Source organism: Sinohyriopsis cumingii, chromosome 15 (genome assembly GCF_028554795.1).
Source record: "Sinohyriopsis cumingii isolate HCF-2022 chromosome 15, ASM2855479v2, whole genome shotgun sequence".
NCBI classification, from domain to species: domain Eukaryota; kingdom Metazoa; phylum Mollusca; class Bivalvia; order Unionida; family Unionidae; genus Sinohyriopsis; species Sinohyriopsis cumingii.
Genome location: NC_142975.1, coordinates 104,290,426 through 104,306,896, shown reverse-complemented (window position 1 = coordinate 104,306,896; position 16,471 = coordinate 104,290,426). Strand labels below are relative to the sequence as shown.

The 16,471-nt window shown below is 33.5% G+C and overlaps 1 protein-coding gene across 1 annotated transcript in view; it reads right to left on the bottom strand.

Moving 5' to 3' along the window:
* Positions 1–750: 750 nt before the first annotated feature.
* The window catches only part of LOC149782411 (cell adhesion molecule CEACAM5-like), a 43,932-nt gene continuing 28,211 nt past the window's right edge, over positions 751–16,471 (bottom strand). The window contains exons 4-7 of the mRNA XM_089935133.1: positions 11,530–11,796; positions 6,610–6,879; positions 1,131–1,436; positions 751–767 (exon numbers count right to left, since the gene is read on the bottom strand). Of these exons, the coding sequence (XP_089791259.1) occupies positions 751–767; positions 1,131–1,436; positions 6,610–6,879; positions 11,530–11,796 (860 nt within the window). The remainder of the gene's footprint in view (positions 768–1,130; positions 1,437–6,609; positions 6,880–11,529; positions 11,797–16,471) is intronic.

Here is a 16,471-nt window from a genome sequence, read left to right as displayed (position 1 = left end):
GATTTAAATTTAATTAACCGAACAGTCGCAGATATATCAATATTGTACTCCTAGGTTTAGGAGAAAAAGTATTTTAAAAAAACAGATAAAGAAAAGAAAAGACCCTTTCTGCTGAACCATGTCAGGAACATGGCAAGCACATCCTCAAGAGAAGTTAGAAACTTTACAAAATATTTAAATGATCAATTAAATAAGTGAACTCTTGCATAACCCATGGAAAGAATGTGGAACCATATATTAGGTTTACTAGTAACTGTATGAAGAATCATTATATCTAAAACATTAGGTGCTGTTACAAACAAATGATGCAGCTATAAATATGTATAACCATAATCTTGTTAATATATTTACTTTTGTTGAACAATAAAGATATTCACTATGTATAATGTAATAAATATATTAACAACAATGCTTCAAACAAACATGGTTAACATAAAGAGCTCTCACCATTAGAGATGACTACCACCTGAAGGCTTGGTTTAGAATAGGCCCGATTTGCCCTCCAGCATGAGGTAAGAGGCAGACATTTAGTGTAGAACTATAGACTTTGTGATTGTCCATTGATATTTAACTGAAACTTGCTTGGATTATTTAACAGAATAATGTTTATATCATTAATAAAACAAACATATTTTAAGGATTTACCCTCTTTTACTTTTAGCTTTCGGTACCTTGCATACTGTTGTCTAAGGGGGTGAAATTGGGGGTAGGGATAAAAAACCTAAGCATAATTTCTAAAGCCTGATGTTTTTACATATCACTGAATCCTATGCATATAAACACATTTAGCTTTATATTAAAGAGTACTTGTAAAATGTTCATGAAATTACAATTTATTTAGACTGTTGTGATCTATAATAAAGGCCATTATCTGTAACAAAAAAAATGGAACAGAAATTATAATTTAAATATTACAGTCTATCATGTGAGGTACAAAACATTTATCTTAACTGTTTAGTTTGAGTAAAAACTGATACTCAATTACACCACCTTACAGATAACAAAATTATGTAGATGGGTATGAAATACAAAAAAAGACATTATGTTGATGAATGTACAAATATTAAAGGTTTAATGAGAATAAATATGGAAATAAAGAAACGTGCATTTTATATTAATTTGACACTGACCTTTAATCCAAGCAGTGGAATATACACTTTGATCCAATGATCCATCAGTGTAGTCCAGTATTCCATTGTTTACACTACAAGTGTAAATTCCTGTGTCCATATAGGTAGGATTATTAAAACGGTGGATTATTACTCCTGTAGAGATGAACTCATAACTCACTTGTCGTATTTCTATGCCAGAGGACAGAGACTTGTGTGTCAATCTGTAGGTATATTGTTCAGGTATGCCATGTGCTGAGCATTTTATCATAAGACTCGTGTCGTTGTGACTTCCATTTCTACTTTCCATGTCAACAGTTGGGGGATCTGCAATCAAAACACAAAAAATAAATAATGAACACTTAATTTAAAGTAACCTATTGAGTCTCTCAACTTGCTGCTTCTTTTTTCTGTTGCAGCTAAAATTCATATTTGTCGATTAATATTTGATACGCAATTTGACATATGCATACAACCCTAAATCCGATGTCAAACAACTATAGTGAACTGATGAAAAAACCCAACCCAACTAAATTATGGTTTTCCAAAAGTTTCTTAAAATCCATTCTGAGACTCATAGTTAGAATTTGCCATTGCATCACCAAATTTTATTAAATTCCTAACAGATTACAAATGACCGTACCAAAACTGGGGTCACAAAGTGATCAAAATTAATTGACCCATTATTCTCCTGTACAGTACCCACACATGCAAACCATTTATCATTTATTTATTGCTAGCAAAGAAGATCATATGTATACAAGTATGAGTAAATCACTGTTCCTATGCCTGAAAAATCTTTAGGTTCAGGATCAGATATTGTGAAAAAATAATCCCAATTATTTTCTATTTCTCAATCTCTGTGTCAAATTACCATAAGTTAGCCAGTCTGAAACTCCACCCATTCAAAATTCAGATGTTTTCAAATTTTTTTAATCAACTGATCATACAAAATATACTGACCAAGATGGAATTAATGTATAATTTTAAAATGTGTTAACAACTGTTAAAGTGATGCTATTCTTTAAAAATGGGGCAAAAGATGATTTATCTATTGATAATCTAAGCTCGGTTTTACCCTGATATGAAAACTAATTGGGTCACATGCCTTTAATTCTTCTATTTCTTTACATAAATACATAATTCCAACAATAATTCAGGTTCCAGGAAACAGCACTCACTATTTAAAATCAAATAATGTTAATTATTAGCATCGGGAAATGGATCGAGACAAATCGTATTGGTGCATTTTTCTTGGATGCTCAAATTTAAAACTTAAATTGTTTTGCTTTACAGCAGATTTCATGGTATTTGTTTTAGTGGCATTTTATATACTTATCTGTTGCTGTGTGAGTTTCTCCCAAGTCAGTTGTATGGTTAGTTTTTCTGCGTATCAGTTTATATACAATGCTGTCGGGCATTTCTGCGCACTTAAGGTTTCTGTCTCCAATACTGAAGCAAAACGCATACCTAATTCAACCAATGGACAAAAATAATATACAGCAATGCTTATCATTTGAAAAGAGGCAATTGTAACCAGAATATTCTGTTCAAAATAATATTAATTTTGGACACGGGGATACCACCCTTGTGTTTTCCTGATTCGTGATATGTCGGCCTATATTGAGCACAGCATTGACAAGATGTAATATTTATTAATCGGGCAATAGAAATGAAATGCATTACTTTGGACTGTCACTGTCAGCATTTCAATCAAGTAATTAGGTCAGGTTATGGCTAGCTTTGCAAAATTCAATGTAATAATACCAATAAATGGCAAGAGATATTTAGCAAACAAAACCCGATCTTGTAAGAGAGTTAGTAAAGTTCAACATTTAATATTGTTTTTATATCTATTATGTAGAAGAAAAACAACACTGTGTTTACAATGTCTTGCTGATAGGGAAAAATTAATAAAGAATTTAGAAACAGACTATACGCTGGTGAATTTCTTGAGGATTTATATTCTAGAGGCATGTTGACACGTTAGGTAGCAGACGATCTTGTACGTGTAGGAGAACTTCTTGCAAAAACGGAAACTTGGATTAAAATGCAGTATTGTTTTAAGGTATAAATTTCCATCTTTTTTATATGTATTCATTTGTATGATTCTAAAAGATACTCAGTAAATCAGATTTTCTGGGTTACCAGTTCAAGAAGGTCATGAAGTGGGTCTTCATGTTGAAATTTAAAATCACATTTTCATATGCATTTCGAGTCGAAATGCTGGAAATTTTTGTACACTTTATGAATATCACTTTTCTTAATTAAATTGTGATTATTCTTTCTTGATACAAAATGGATTGTTGACCCAAAGTAACACCTGAGCCAATGTTTACAGAAATGATGTATCGTTGCACAGAATTACCCGACGCACAGAATTGGCCGACATGGTAGTAGTTGTTACCTTAAATTGGTTCCTGACCATAATAAAAAGTTTATGTAAATCGATGCCACCACTGCTCATGCTATTAGAACAAATACTGATGATATTGAGAGTAACCCTAAAGTCTGACATGCCAAATTCATAAACTTGACGTGGGAACAATTTCATAGTCAAAAACTGCAAACAAAATAAAAGAATTTTAAAAGGAAATACACAGCAGAAGATGATCTGAAAGTATTTGGGTAGATGACAAGCTTGAAAGTGTCAATCCTGAAAAAAACTTTGAGAATTTACAGTTTGAATACCTGAATAGAAATGTGGCTATAACGCTGTTATAAAAAAAAAGTTCACTACATAATTAAAAATTGCCGGAAAACTCAGATGGCTACTTTTAAAGGTAGAGAAAAAGTACAGTGACTCCTGATTTACAAATTTCAAGACAACCAGGCAACAGATTATATCAATACATGTATATGACAATTAAATGTGGTCTCCAACATTCATGCTTGATTCATTAACTCTTCTATGAAAAATTAGTCATGTATCCAAAAACAACAAAATGTATGCAACAAGTTTTACATTTAGTGGTGTAGTTTACTATAAAATATCTTGCCTAATGCAATTAAATTGTATACAGCACATAAACATCAACATTTATGAAAAAAGGCTGTACTTAAAGTTTGACTCAAAACATTAACAAAGATATCATTTACCATGCATATATATATATATATATATATATATATATATATATATATATATATATATATATATATATATATATATATATATATATATATACATATGTGCAAGTTATCTAGCTGTAGAACAAAGACAGTATTTACCATGCATATATATGTGTGATTTAGCTCTAGAACAAAGCGCTCTCTTATGGGGATATTTTAATATAGAAAATTTGGGATATGTCATGAAATAAACAGTAATACTTTGGGATATGTTATGAAATGGTCAACTAGTAATCTGTGGACATTTCAGAAATTTGAATGACCAATATCCACCTACAATCAAATGTCATGGAAGGGTTGAGAGAAAAGTAATGATTACACTTATTAAACGTCATTGTGGCTTTAACGCTTTTTTCAGCACATGATAGGATATACACGTAGGCCAATATCCTTCACTGTACATCAGTCTTGATGTATCACAATGGCATTGTCAAAAATGTCTTTGAATGAATTTGTATTAATCCCAAAATGTTGCTTTAGGCCAGACTGTCAAATGAGCACTTTGTACCTCCAATACATGATTTAAATGCATGATTCCTCTAAACTTAAATCTAAACACAAAGTTAAAGACATTTGCAGTCTGACATTAAACAAGAACAATACTAGGAATAAGAAGACTTCAATTCTCTCGGCAGATAGATATCCATAACTATATTTAACATTCTATGTCACAATTTATATATGTGACTTTTCATAATACATGGCTTATTTTGAAATACAATACAACCTGTCCTGACAGACCACCCTTGTGCCAGAATATATCTCAAGACAGGTGGTCTCTCATGACAGGTCATAACACTACATAACTAATAAAACTATTAAAGGAGAACTTGCTCTCTCAAGACAGGTGGTCTTTCATAGCAGTGGTCTCTCAAGACATGATTTACTGCACAACCCACTTGACATGTCACAAATGTCAACCACTGATGTGTCATTGTATATACTGACATCACTGATGTGTCATTGTATATACTGACATCACTGATGTGTCATTGTATATACTGATGTCATTGATGTGTCATTGTATATACTGATGTCATTGATGTGTCATTGTATATACTGATTTCATTGATGTGTCATTGTATATACTGATTTCACTGATGTGTCATTGTATATACTGATTTCATTGATGTGTCATTGTATATAATGACGTCACTGATGCAGCATCACAGCTATCTATAGCAAATGTTATTATGCTTGCTAAAAGCCGGAACGTTTGGTGACAATTAATAGTAACAAATGGTGTGACTTTATATTGATAAAGTCCATCTGGAGTTGTAAATACTGAAATTTAATTTCCATGTGTGGAACTCGCCAAAATCCTTTCAAAAGGACAACTTTGCAACTATGTGACATAATTTGCATTTCCAAGTGTGTCAATTCAGTCATCAACTCTTGGTATTGTATATGAATTAGTTTTGGTCACACTGTTCAGTTTTAAATAGTCAATACATATGGAAAGTATTATCTGGTATCGGCACAAGAATACTTGGTGAACTCCAGCCATGTTTACTTGGTTCACTACATTCTCCACCAAATATTCAATTTCCTCTTCCAAATACTCCTGGTTGAGAGTATTCGTCCTGTAAGGTTGTTGTTTCACAGGTGTAGAGTCTGCAAATTCAACATCACGGTATATTTTATGTGTTCTTGGAACATCAAGAAACAGGGGCTTACCGGTATATTCACATCACAGCTTTTATAATTCACTTTTTTCTTGTGGCTCATATGAATGAAAGTTTCTCATCCAGATTGTTCAGTATTTATGAATTCTGAATATTGGCTAAATCAAAGTCAATACAGACCGACTGCACCTCATCATTTGTATTTCCATCCATGTACTCCTCGAACAAATTTATATGATCTATCTATATCTCTCTCTCTCGATATATATATATATATATATATATATATATATATATATATATATATATATATATATATATATATATATATATATAAAGGGAGCAAATTAAATGGTTGTTTTAACTGGGCAACAATATGGCATGCATGTCAAATCTGGCAAAGTTTATTTCGGACTACTGAAACATCATAATATGTCTATCATTGAAAACTCCATATAATACACTTGCACTAACAGATGGATCATAAACAAGTCTTGTCTCTGAGCAGTAGAGCTAACAAAAAAGCCCTAAGTACACAAAGTAGAGAAATTATTAGATACTGGAACACATGGACATACACACTGACAGAAAGAAAACAGACCATCATATAAAATGCACACTGGGTGATCATGTAGCATACGACTCTGCACGTAAAAACACTAGATATGAGACAATCAGACTAAGGTTAACCCACTTCCCTTCCCAGAAGGTTAGATTAAAAAAACAAATTCAAATATACCCACACTGAACTATAAGTTGAATGGCTTTCTCTGCAGTAGCATTGGTTTCTGTGTTTTCTGACTGGCAACTATAAGTGCCTGTGGCATTTCTATACACATTTCCCAAGGACAATACATCTGCTGGATCGCCATAAACCACTTTCTGTTCTTTGTACCAACGAGAACTGCAGCTGGGGAAACAGTCTGCTGAACATCGTATGTCAGGTGGAGCATGGCTCTCATTCACTGTGTACACTGTGCTGTCTGGTGTAAAGACTGGACTATCTGGTCCATCTAAACATTAAAAAGACTTGCATAAACTCTAAAAAGGTTAAACACATCATCAAAAACATATAAGCTGACCACCAAAATATAAGAGTTTCACTTTTCGAAAGATAAAAATATATAAAGAATATTAACTATAAAACTACTTGAGAACAGAATACAACTTAATGACCATACATTCATTATTTATAAAGGTAACATATACAACTAGACATACATACAGTTACAGGCATGAAAATCCCACATGCCAAACATGTTCTAGTGATCACATGTGTCTTACTTAGCAAATATTACAGATACATGCACCCACACTTAGAGATTTGGAGCAATGCTCATAATTGTTCAAGATGTCTTCTGCAAAACGGACCAGATGAAAAAAATAAAATGTTATTGTACATCTGTAAGTACCACATAACTTGACTGCAAAGTTTCAATAAAATCGGATATGGACAGAAATGAGACGATGCATGGAATTAAAACAATATAAATTGTCTGACAATTTGTTTTGCAATTTCTCAAAATATGGCTTCATGGAAAAAGTAAAACCTTGTTGCACACCATCACCAACATAATATCTAGTCTCTGAAGTTTCAATAAAAGTCTCCAACTAGTGTACATCAAACGATGATGACCTAATTTCCCAAGCAACCAGCAAATATTTTTTATGCAGTTTTAACATAAAATGCTGCTAAAAGGAGATAAATAAATGGAGAAAACCTTATTGCATTTCTAATCCAACCACTTATTCAGACTTCATAGTTAAAGAAACCTCAACCAATGGTGGTCAAAACATGAATGACAAAGTGAATTAGGAAAACTCCCCGTTTTTGACACTTTGCAAAAATTTTGCTAAACACGGTTCAGAGGAAAACTGTAAAACATCACTGTGCATCTGTACCAACCACATATCTAGTAGCCTTCAAAGTTTAAAAGATATCCTCAGACCAGTGTATGAGATGAAGCGATGATGATGTAAAATCTCAAGATATTCAATCTCTGATAATTTTTCAAGACAATTTGCCCAAAATGGGTCAGATGAGAGCAGTAAAATCTTATCTGCACATCCCCACCAAAATATCCATCATGAGATCATTGAATCAATGTGACCATTTTTCAAGATATTTCCAAAAAATGGTCGAAAGGAAAACAGTACAACCACTTCACATATCCAGTAACCAGCTATTTATTGAGCAAAATATGGAGGAAATTCTCACAATATGGGCAAGATGAGAAAATTAAAACATTATTCTTATCTCCACTGAGAAAATATTCGTCCTACAAAGTTATAATAAAATCCCTCAAACCATGTGGAAGGTGAAAGAGTGATGATGATTAAAATTCCCAAAATACCATTTTTTACCAACTTTTCTTGAAAGTTCACCCAAGTGTAGACCAGGGAAAAGATTAAAACTTTATTTCACATCTACATAAACCAAATATCAAGTGGCATAGGAGGAGAAGCAATGACAACAAAGCATCGTAAAAATTCTCCAAGCTGTGTAATAAGTTTTAACAGTTGCCAAGCGATGCCAATATGTACATTATTAGCACAGGCACTTGTAAAAATAGCATCATGCCAAGAATTACCTTTATGCAAAGCGATGCCAATATGTACATTAGCACAGGCACTTGTAAAAATAGCATTATGCCAAACCAAACCAAAATATACATTATTACAGGCTCTTGTCTAAATAACTGAATGCCAAGAAATAACTCTATTCCAAATAAAGCCAAGATTACATTAGTACAGGCATTTGGAAAAACTACTTTGATCCGGCTCCATCATGGATCATCCCTTAGTGGAACCAGGGTACTTCATAACTCTGGACACCTCTCTCATTCAATCATACAACTTTGATACACCGGGAAGGGTCAGTAATTAAGCAGTAATCTTCTTTTCATTGGGAAGTCCTTAGCCACAGGTGACATACATACAACAGAAAGTCAGAAAGTCATCCCTCTCATATAATAAAGGTGTAACAGTTGTTCATATGCTGGGAAGTGTCATCACTGAAATAGGTGATTTACAAATTCTATGAAGTGCTATAGCCACAGGCAACATCCATACATCAGAAAATAATGTGGCCCCTTCCTGGGCATTGACAGCATCCTTCAGGTCTCAAATCCTGTTGGGCCACAAACGACAAATTAGGAATGATCTATCTCTACACATGACCTGCATACCGGAGATGTTGTCCCATGCTGCAATAATGTGCCCACAATTTCCAGCATCTCAAGGTATTACTGAATGTATTACAACAATGTTGTATTACAACAATGAACTTAAACCCAAAACTATTGGAGAAATAAAACACAAGAAGCATAGCTTCACTAGTGATATGCTGAAGACCCTCATGATCAATGATAATGGACACAGATACATGAAAATAAAGGAATGACAGGAGAGAAATAAATATATTCACAAAAAGTATAAGGGGAACACATCTGGGTAGAAATGACAAAAATACCTAAATCAATCAAATGTTGAGTGCCCCAGAGACACATGTATAAATGCATGATGTCCAAGTAAAAGAAGGAGCCTATTCTGTCTGTCCGAAGGTATCAGACTTTTATCGTGTTTTTTCTTTCTTTCTAGACCTCCAATTTCTAACTGGTATAGGCAATGTCTTAAACATGTGATGAGCATCAGGAAAAGATACACCAAAGCAAAAATAGCAGTTAATTATTACAAATATTAAAACAAATATACTGTACACTTTCATGATCAACTCGCAAGACATAAAAGCTCTAACCCTTGTTGTCATTGCCATTTTAAGATACATTTATTCTTAATAAGGGTACCAAACATTTGACACAACAGTTTCAATTTCTGTGCCATTCACTTCTAAGTAAAAGTTTCTATATTTGGCCGCCCATTATACAGGGCAGATTAGCATTAAATGGGTTTCTGCAAATTAAGGCCAAGTTTATTACTGCACAACCATTTCATTGCTGATAGTAAATCTTCATTTGGTTTGCTGCCAGCAATTCTAACATCTTTATCCCCAACATTATCTTCAGTATACACAGTCACTGAAGAATGTTTCAAATAATTTGGAAAATCATATATAGAATATAATTCATATGGTGAATAACAGTCATTTCAAGTGCACTGGTTCCAGCAAGGGATCAGGTTTGTCAAGGATTAATTAAGATAAATGCAATAAACTGACAATGAACAGTGGAAAATTAGTTTCTAACTAGCCTGAATAATTTCGACTCTAAATGAGTTTTTTTCAAATGCAATTACATAACACAGACAAGACACATAAAACGGCAAGACTTGCAGTTAAAAAAATTACGTCAATATTTCTACATGAGGCTTGAAAATTTTGACTAGTTAGCTTCAACTTGATGCTGATGTTGCATCATATTTTACACTGTCCAAGAAATTGATGAGCCCTATCACCATCTGTTTCTGGGATGCAAAGTTGGGTAGCCTCAAAATATATCAAGAATATTTCATTATTTTATTAGCAGTTGTGAGCTGCTGGATGACTAATAAGCAAATTGAAAGAATTATTGAAATTAAAATGTGCCGACTGCAAAAGAATGACGATTTTATTTGTGTGTGGCTTTTTTTTTTCTTCCTGGTTTAAACCACTTGGTTTCAATGTTCTAAGGCAGCGTATCTTGGAATAAGATTCCTTTTCTTTCCTGGTTTGGGGACTCCAGTTGGGGTTCAACAGTGAGCAGTTGCAATAAGTGTTACATCACAGTATCTTTGGTCATGAGAAGAAAAGTGTTCTGCAACTGGACTTCTGTACAGTCAACGTCTTTGTCATCCAGTCAGATCAGTGATCCCTTTGTGTAACTTTTCAGTTCGTCCAACATAAAGAAGGCTACAGATATTACATGTGATGAGATACATTTTATTCTGTTTTGCACGTTCTGTTTGGACCATGTATGTTCAGTTTTTCGCTAGTCGCTGTGCTAGCCTCAATCTTATGCTGTTATGTTTGGAACCTTTTATCACTACAGGGGCTAGATTTACTAGGCTGGTCTTGGTTAGTGATTGGCATTAGCTTAATCGGACTTAGGATGTCTTTGAAGTTTCTCAGCATGTAATAACCAAATTAGTTACGTAAACAACACTGGACCATTGGGTAGCTTCAAAACTCTGGGGACTGGTTCTTTGGTTATCACTTCAAAAGTATAGATCTAAGGCCTCTCCCTAACATATATGACAAAAGAATGTAATATATTTCAGCTTGAAATGACCAAATTAGTTATGTAAACAGCAATGGTCCATGGGTAGCCCATACCCCGTGGGGATTGGTTCTTAGGTTATAACTTAGAAATCTCCGTTAGACCCATTCTAAATGTGTATGACAAAGGAATTTAACACATGCAGTCAGCACTGATTCCTCTGTCTATTTTTCACAGCCTTAGTTTCTGAGTCACAGCCTGAAATATTTTCACAAACCCAGTCTGTAAAATGTATGTACACTTAGTTTGCATAAAAAGGAGAATATGTTATATAGTAACCAAAACAAAGATGGTACGTTGAAATGAGAAAGATGACACAATGTGTTCTGCTCACATTAATTACTGATGTCTAAATAAAGTGTATGATAGACAAAATGATTGATAAACATTGTGGCAGCTATATACTTTCAAAAGCCACGTTACAACAAGTCAACTTGTATAAATACTTACACTGATCTGTAACTGATACAGTAGCAGTAACTGATTTACTTGTTATGCTGGGATTAGATGCTGTACAAGTAAACACACCAGTCTGACTTCTGGATATCTTGGAAATGGACAATATTCCTGTTTTGTTGGTGTAATTTCCACCAGGACCAGTCCATCTGTACTGACAACTGGGGAAACAGTCTGTTGAACAGTTCACATTGAGAGAAGAATTTTCTGCATGCTCATAGGACATCTGGCTTGGGGATAGTGTAATGCGGTCTGGTCCATCTGATAAAACAAAAACTTACTATGGTTAGCTAGCATTTAAAGTTGATGTATACTACTGTTGATATATACTACAGTTAATTAGCATTTAAAGTTGATATATACTAAGGTTAACTAGCATTTAAAGTTGATATATATAAGGTTAACTAGCATTTAAAGTTGATATATATAAGGTTAACTAGAATTTAAAGTTGATATATACTAAGGTTAACTAGCATTTAAAGTCGATATATACTATGGTTAACTAGCATTTAAAGTTGATATATACTAAGGTTAACTAGCATTTGAAGTTGATATATACTAAGGTTAACTAGCATTTAAAGTTGATATACATTAAGATTAATTACCATTTAAAGTTGATATACACTATGGTAACTAGCATTCAAAGTTAATGTACACTAAGTTTTTCTAGCATTTTAAGTTGATATATACTAAGGTTAACTAGCATTTAAAGATGATGTATAAAGAACAATTAAATCTAATTAAGATTGGTTTATAAAATCAGAGTACCCCTATTGGTTGTAAGGAATTTTCAGATATCCATGATAGGTCTCTTTATTTTTTCATTTTGTTCTCTTTAACTGCAAAGTACTAAAATTATATAACATATTCTTCAAAACCTCCTCATATAAAAGACAACATTTGTTTTACCTTCTAAATGGCCCTAGTAACGAATTTTCATGGATAATTCTATCTCCATCATGACAGGTTACAATACCAGTAGGAGTTCAAACAGGTAACCTGTGTTGACATGCACCAGTACTGATGTCATGTAAAGAAATGATGTGAAATGCAATTTTATAGACAAATATGCCCTTTCTGGACAATATCTAGCATAGAGCATATGTATCTCCCATCATGATATTTTGACAGATGGTAAATGCAGATAATATTGTCATAAACTATATTGCTTTCTTGAGGTGAGATAATTACTGTTCACTGATCTTCTGAAGATTAATTTAGGATCACAAAAATACACAATTTCTAAAATGACATTTAAAAAGAATTTTTAATTAGACATATTTAATCATTACAGAGATAATGATGGTAATAAGTTAAATAGTTTGCATAATTTTCACAAATACACTAAGATGTCAGTGATATTTGAGGTTAATTTAATTTTTTGACTTTTTTGTACTTATTGTAAAAATATATCCATCTGCGATAAAAGATAAAATACAAATGTGTGTATGACTTTCTTTCTCCACTTGTAATTCATCAGATATACTTTTTATTCTGTTCCTGTAGTCTATTGAGAGAATACACTTTTTTAAAGTTATCTGCTGCAGGCAGTGCCCCCCTCTCCCTTATCAGCTGATTTGATCGAGAACTGATATTACATTGAATTTGTTTCAATTAATCTACTTTTAACCATTTTATTTCAGTAGAAAGGTTGATTACAGTTACATAACCAATATTCCAATAGAAAACATCTTCCTAATTACTCTTTTGAATGTAAACTAGAAGGAAATGACTTCCCATATCGAAAAAGTCATGAAAACAAAATTGTCAAGATGGCTGTCATGGCAATTATATTAAATGTCAGATTGACATCAAATACATCTAGAATCAACCACATATCATAAGAAGTCTTTTTATTGAAAACTCCATGCTGATATGACAATCCAATCATGCAGAGAGGTGATATCAAGATTTCCACTGTGGTGGCCATATTTAATGTCCAAGTGGAACTATTTTCCCTTTGAAAAAACTAAGTATTATACAAATCTCCCTGTGAAAGCCTCATGTCAATACAAATTTATGTTCTAGAGTAGCAATAAGATCTTCAAGATGGCTGCTAATGCTGCAATATTGGATATCAAATCATTGTTTTCATTTAGGACCAAAAAGACATCATAAAAAGTCTTATGGGAAATATTAATAGTGAGAAGTCCATTAATGATCAAATTTTTATTTATGGCCACTTGTTGAAAAATATCTTATAAATTCACAAATTCACAATTTCTTTTCAAAATGGTCATACCATGCAACAGTTATTCTTGGTCTGGTACTGACAACAGTAAAAGAACATCAATATTTGTACAGACATCACAGTCACCTGTCCTCAACATAACTGAATATGTGTGCAATTTTCTCAAAATCAGATTGAGAAGATCTCTGCATATCACTAAAACTTGTTTTCTACAGACTACATCAAGGCATTATACAGAACCATTCTCAAAAATGTTATAAAGTCAGAGGCAACATCACAAAATCCGTTAACAACAGGTGGGTCATAGCAGACAAATAAATGGACAAAGCCTGTAGAAGGGAATCTCTGATGAGACTGTAAACCAAGAGTTGTCAAATTATTTGTGGATGGAAATATATAAGGACATCAGATGCAATTAACTCCATCACCATGTAAAAAGCTCCTGGGGTGGAAGCAAGTCCAAAAGGAAGAGCTCAAATTAGAATGCCTCATGGCTGAGGCAAAACAGGAAGTAAGATACGGATTTGAAAACTGATAGAGACTGCCCAGTCAGAGAGCCTTACATGATTTCTAACTAAGCAGTGGTCTCCATCTTGAAGCTTTTACCCCAAAGGCAGAAAGGTCAATGTGTCAGAACCATCTTCCTTTTTTGAGATTAGAAGTGTCAGGAATAAAAACTTTACTGCATCCTTCTTCAAAAAGGAGCATATTTCTTCCCTTAATTCGCATCAACTTGGGTTGGTGAACAATGTGTAAGGTCCATGATAGTGGAGAGTGTTCCCAAACTGTGGTTGGCAGCACTTGTCTAGTGCAGAAAGGACCAACACATTGCCTATGATGCTTGACAAAGGCCAAGAAAGTAGGGTTAGCTGAGTTCCTATGGGTAATGCTTGGAAAAGGCACCCACAGCAATATATGCGCCAACTGGTAACAAACTATTTTTTTTAAGAAGAATGAACTTTTAACCCCCATCCGGGAATCTGTTTTGCATCTAATTTAGTCATATACCTGATTTATAATAAAGGTTTGTCAGTTGGGCTGAAAACACCTGACACGCCAAGTTGTATTATACTGTGTCCAGTTTGGGCTATATTTTTATTTTCTTCACATTATTGAATTTAAGTGATTTTTCTCCATGGAAATACAACAGTGCTCTGATATAATTCTTGGATAAAGACATTCACTGGAATTTATACCGAATTCAAAACTTGAATAATATTTTCTGTGATTCAACAAGAGGCTGTTGACACATCTGCACTTTGTAGGTTATACAGACGTCATCATCTTCCACCTTGAATTTGATCGGGATTTGAACCAAGATTCACTTAGAACTTTTCATTGATATGACTTGTGTTTATAATTCTGGGATTATTTTGGGATTTAATTCGCAATACCGTATGTTCTTTTTCTCATTTTTCACTTTGTATTCTAGGGAAATAAATTATTTGTTAAATTTTACAAAGCTTGTTGTCTTTACTCTTTTCTGTTACTTATTTTAAGAGCATATACTTGTAACACAAGACACTGGAATTTATACTGAATTCAAAACATGAATACTATTTTCTGTGATTCAACAAGAGGCTGTTGACACATCTGCACTTTGCAGGTTATACAGACGTCATCACCTTCCCCCTTGAATTTGATCGGGATTTGAACCGAGATTCACTTAGAACTTTTCATTGATAGGACTTGTTTTTATAATTCTGGGATTATTTTGGGATTTAATTTGCAATACCATATGTTCTTTTTCTCATTTTTCACTTTGTATTCTAGGAAAATAAATTATTTGTTAAATTTTACAAAGCTTGTTGTCTTTACTCTTTTCTGTTACTTATTTTAAGAGCATATACTTGTGACACAAAACACAGACAATAAAAGGGCCATAAAAAGAAAGCATGACATATTTGGAAAAAAGGTTTCCTCACAGCCCCTATGGGTGTAAAGCGAATATAGGGAAGGGGGATGCTAATTCAACCCACTTCCCAAGTTGAAAGAGTAATGGCCGACTCCAAATCCCACATCAAGTGGTAGCACAGAAACCCGGTAGGAGGGGGCTCAATCTACCCCCTGCCTCCATACCACAAATGGGATGTCACTGAAAGGTGTTCAAAGTCTGATGACAGGTGATTGATTCCCAAGCAAAGACTGGTCAAGTGATAATGATCTGATGTGCAGCTTGCATCAAAACTTTACAATCGCTGTACTACCTTCTTAGAGAGGCACAATTCTCTTGTGAGCAATACGGAGACACCACCACTGAGGGAGTGCTGCTACTCCGTAATGAAGGATGCACTACACTTGTTGGAGGTTTTCATACCTCGGGCGGGACTTAATATAAATTCCTTACCTGTACAATAAGTACTTTATTAGCATCAAGGATCCGTGGGAATTATAAGATTTCCTAACCATGTTAGTCTCACTGATTTTATTAGAAACAGATGGGGTATCAACCTAAACTTTGTCCTTATTATTTTTGTTCTGATTATTACTAGTACATGTAGTAGTAGTAGTATTGTAGCAGTAATAGTAGCAGTATTAGTAGAATTGCTGATGTTGTTATTATCATTATTATTATTATTATTATTATTATTATTATTATTATTTCAATTATCTGTGTTATTATTCCATTTGGTGGAGAGTCTATATAAGATGAAGATGAAAATGGACTTTTCATCCTCCCTTTATATGTGAGGCAACTTCCACTAATAGTCCAATGCCATATCAGAAAAAATACAACAGAACGGA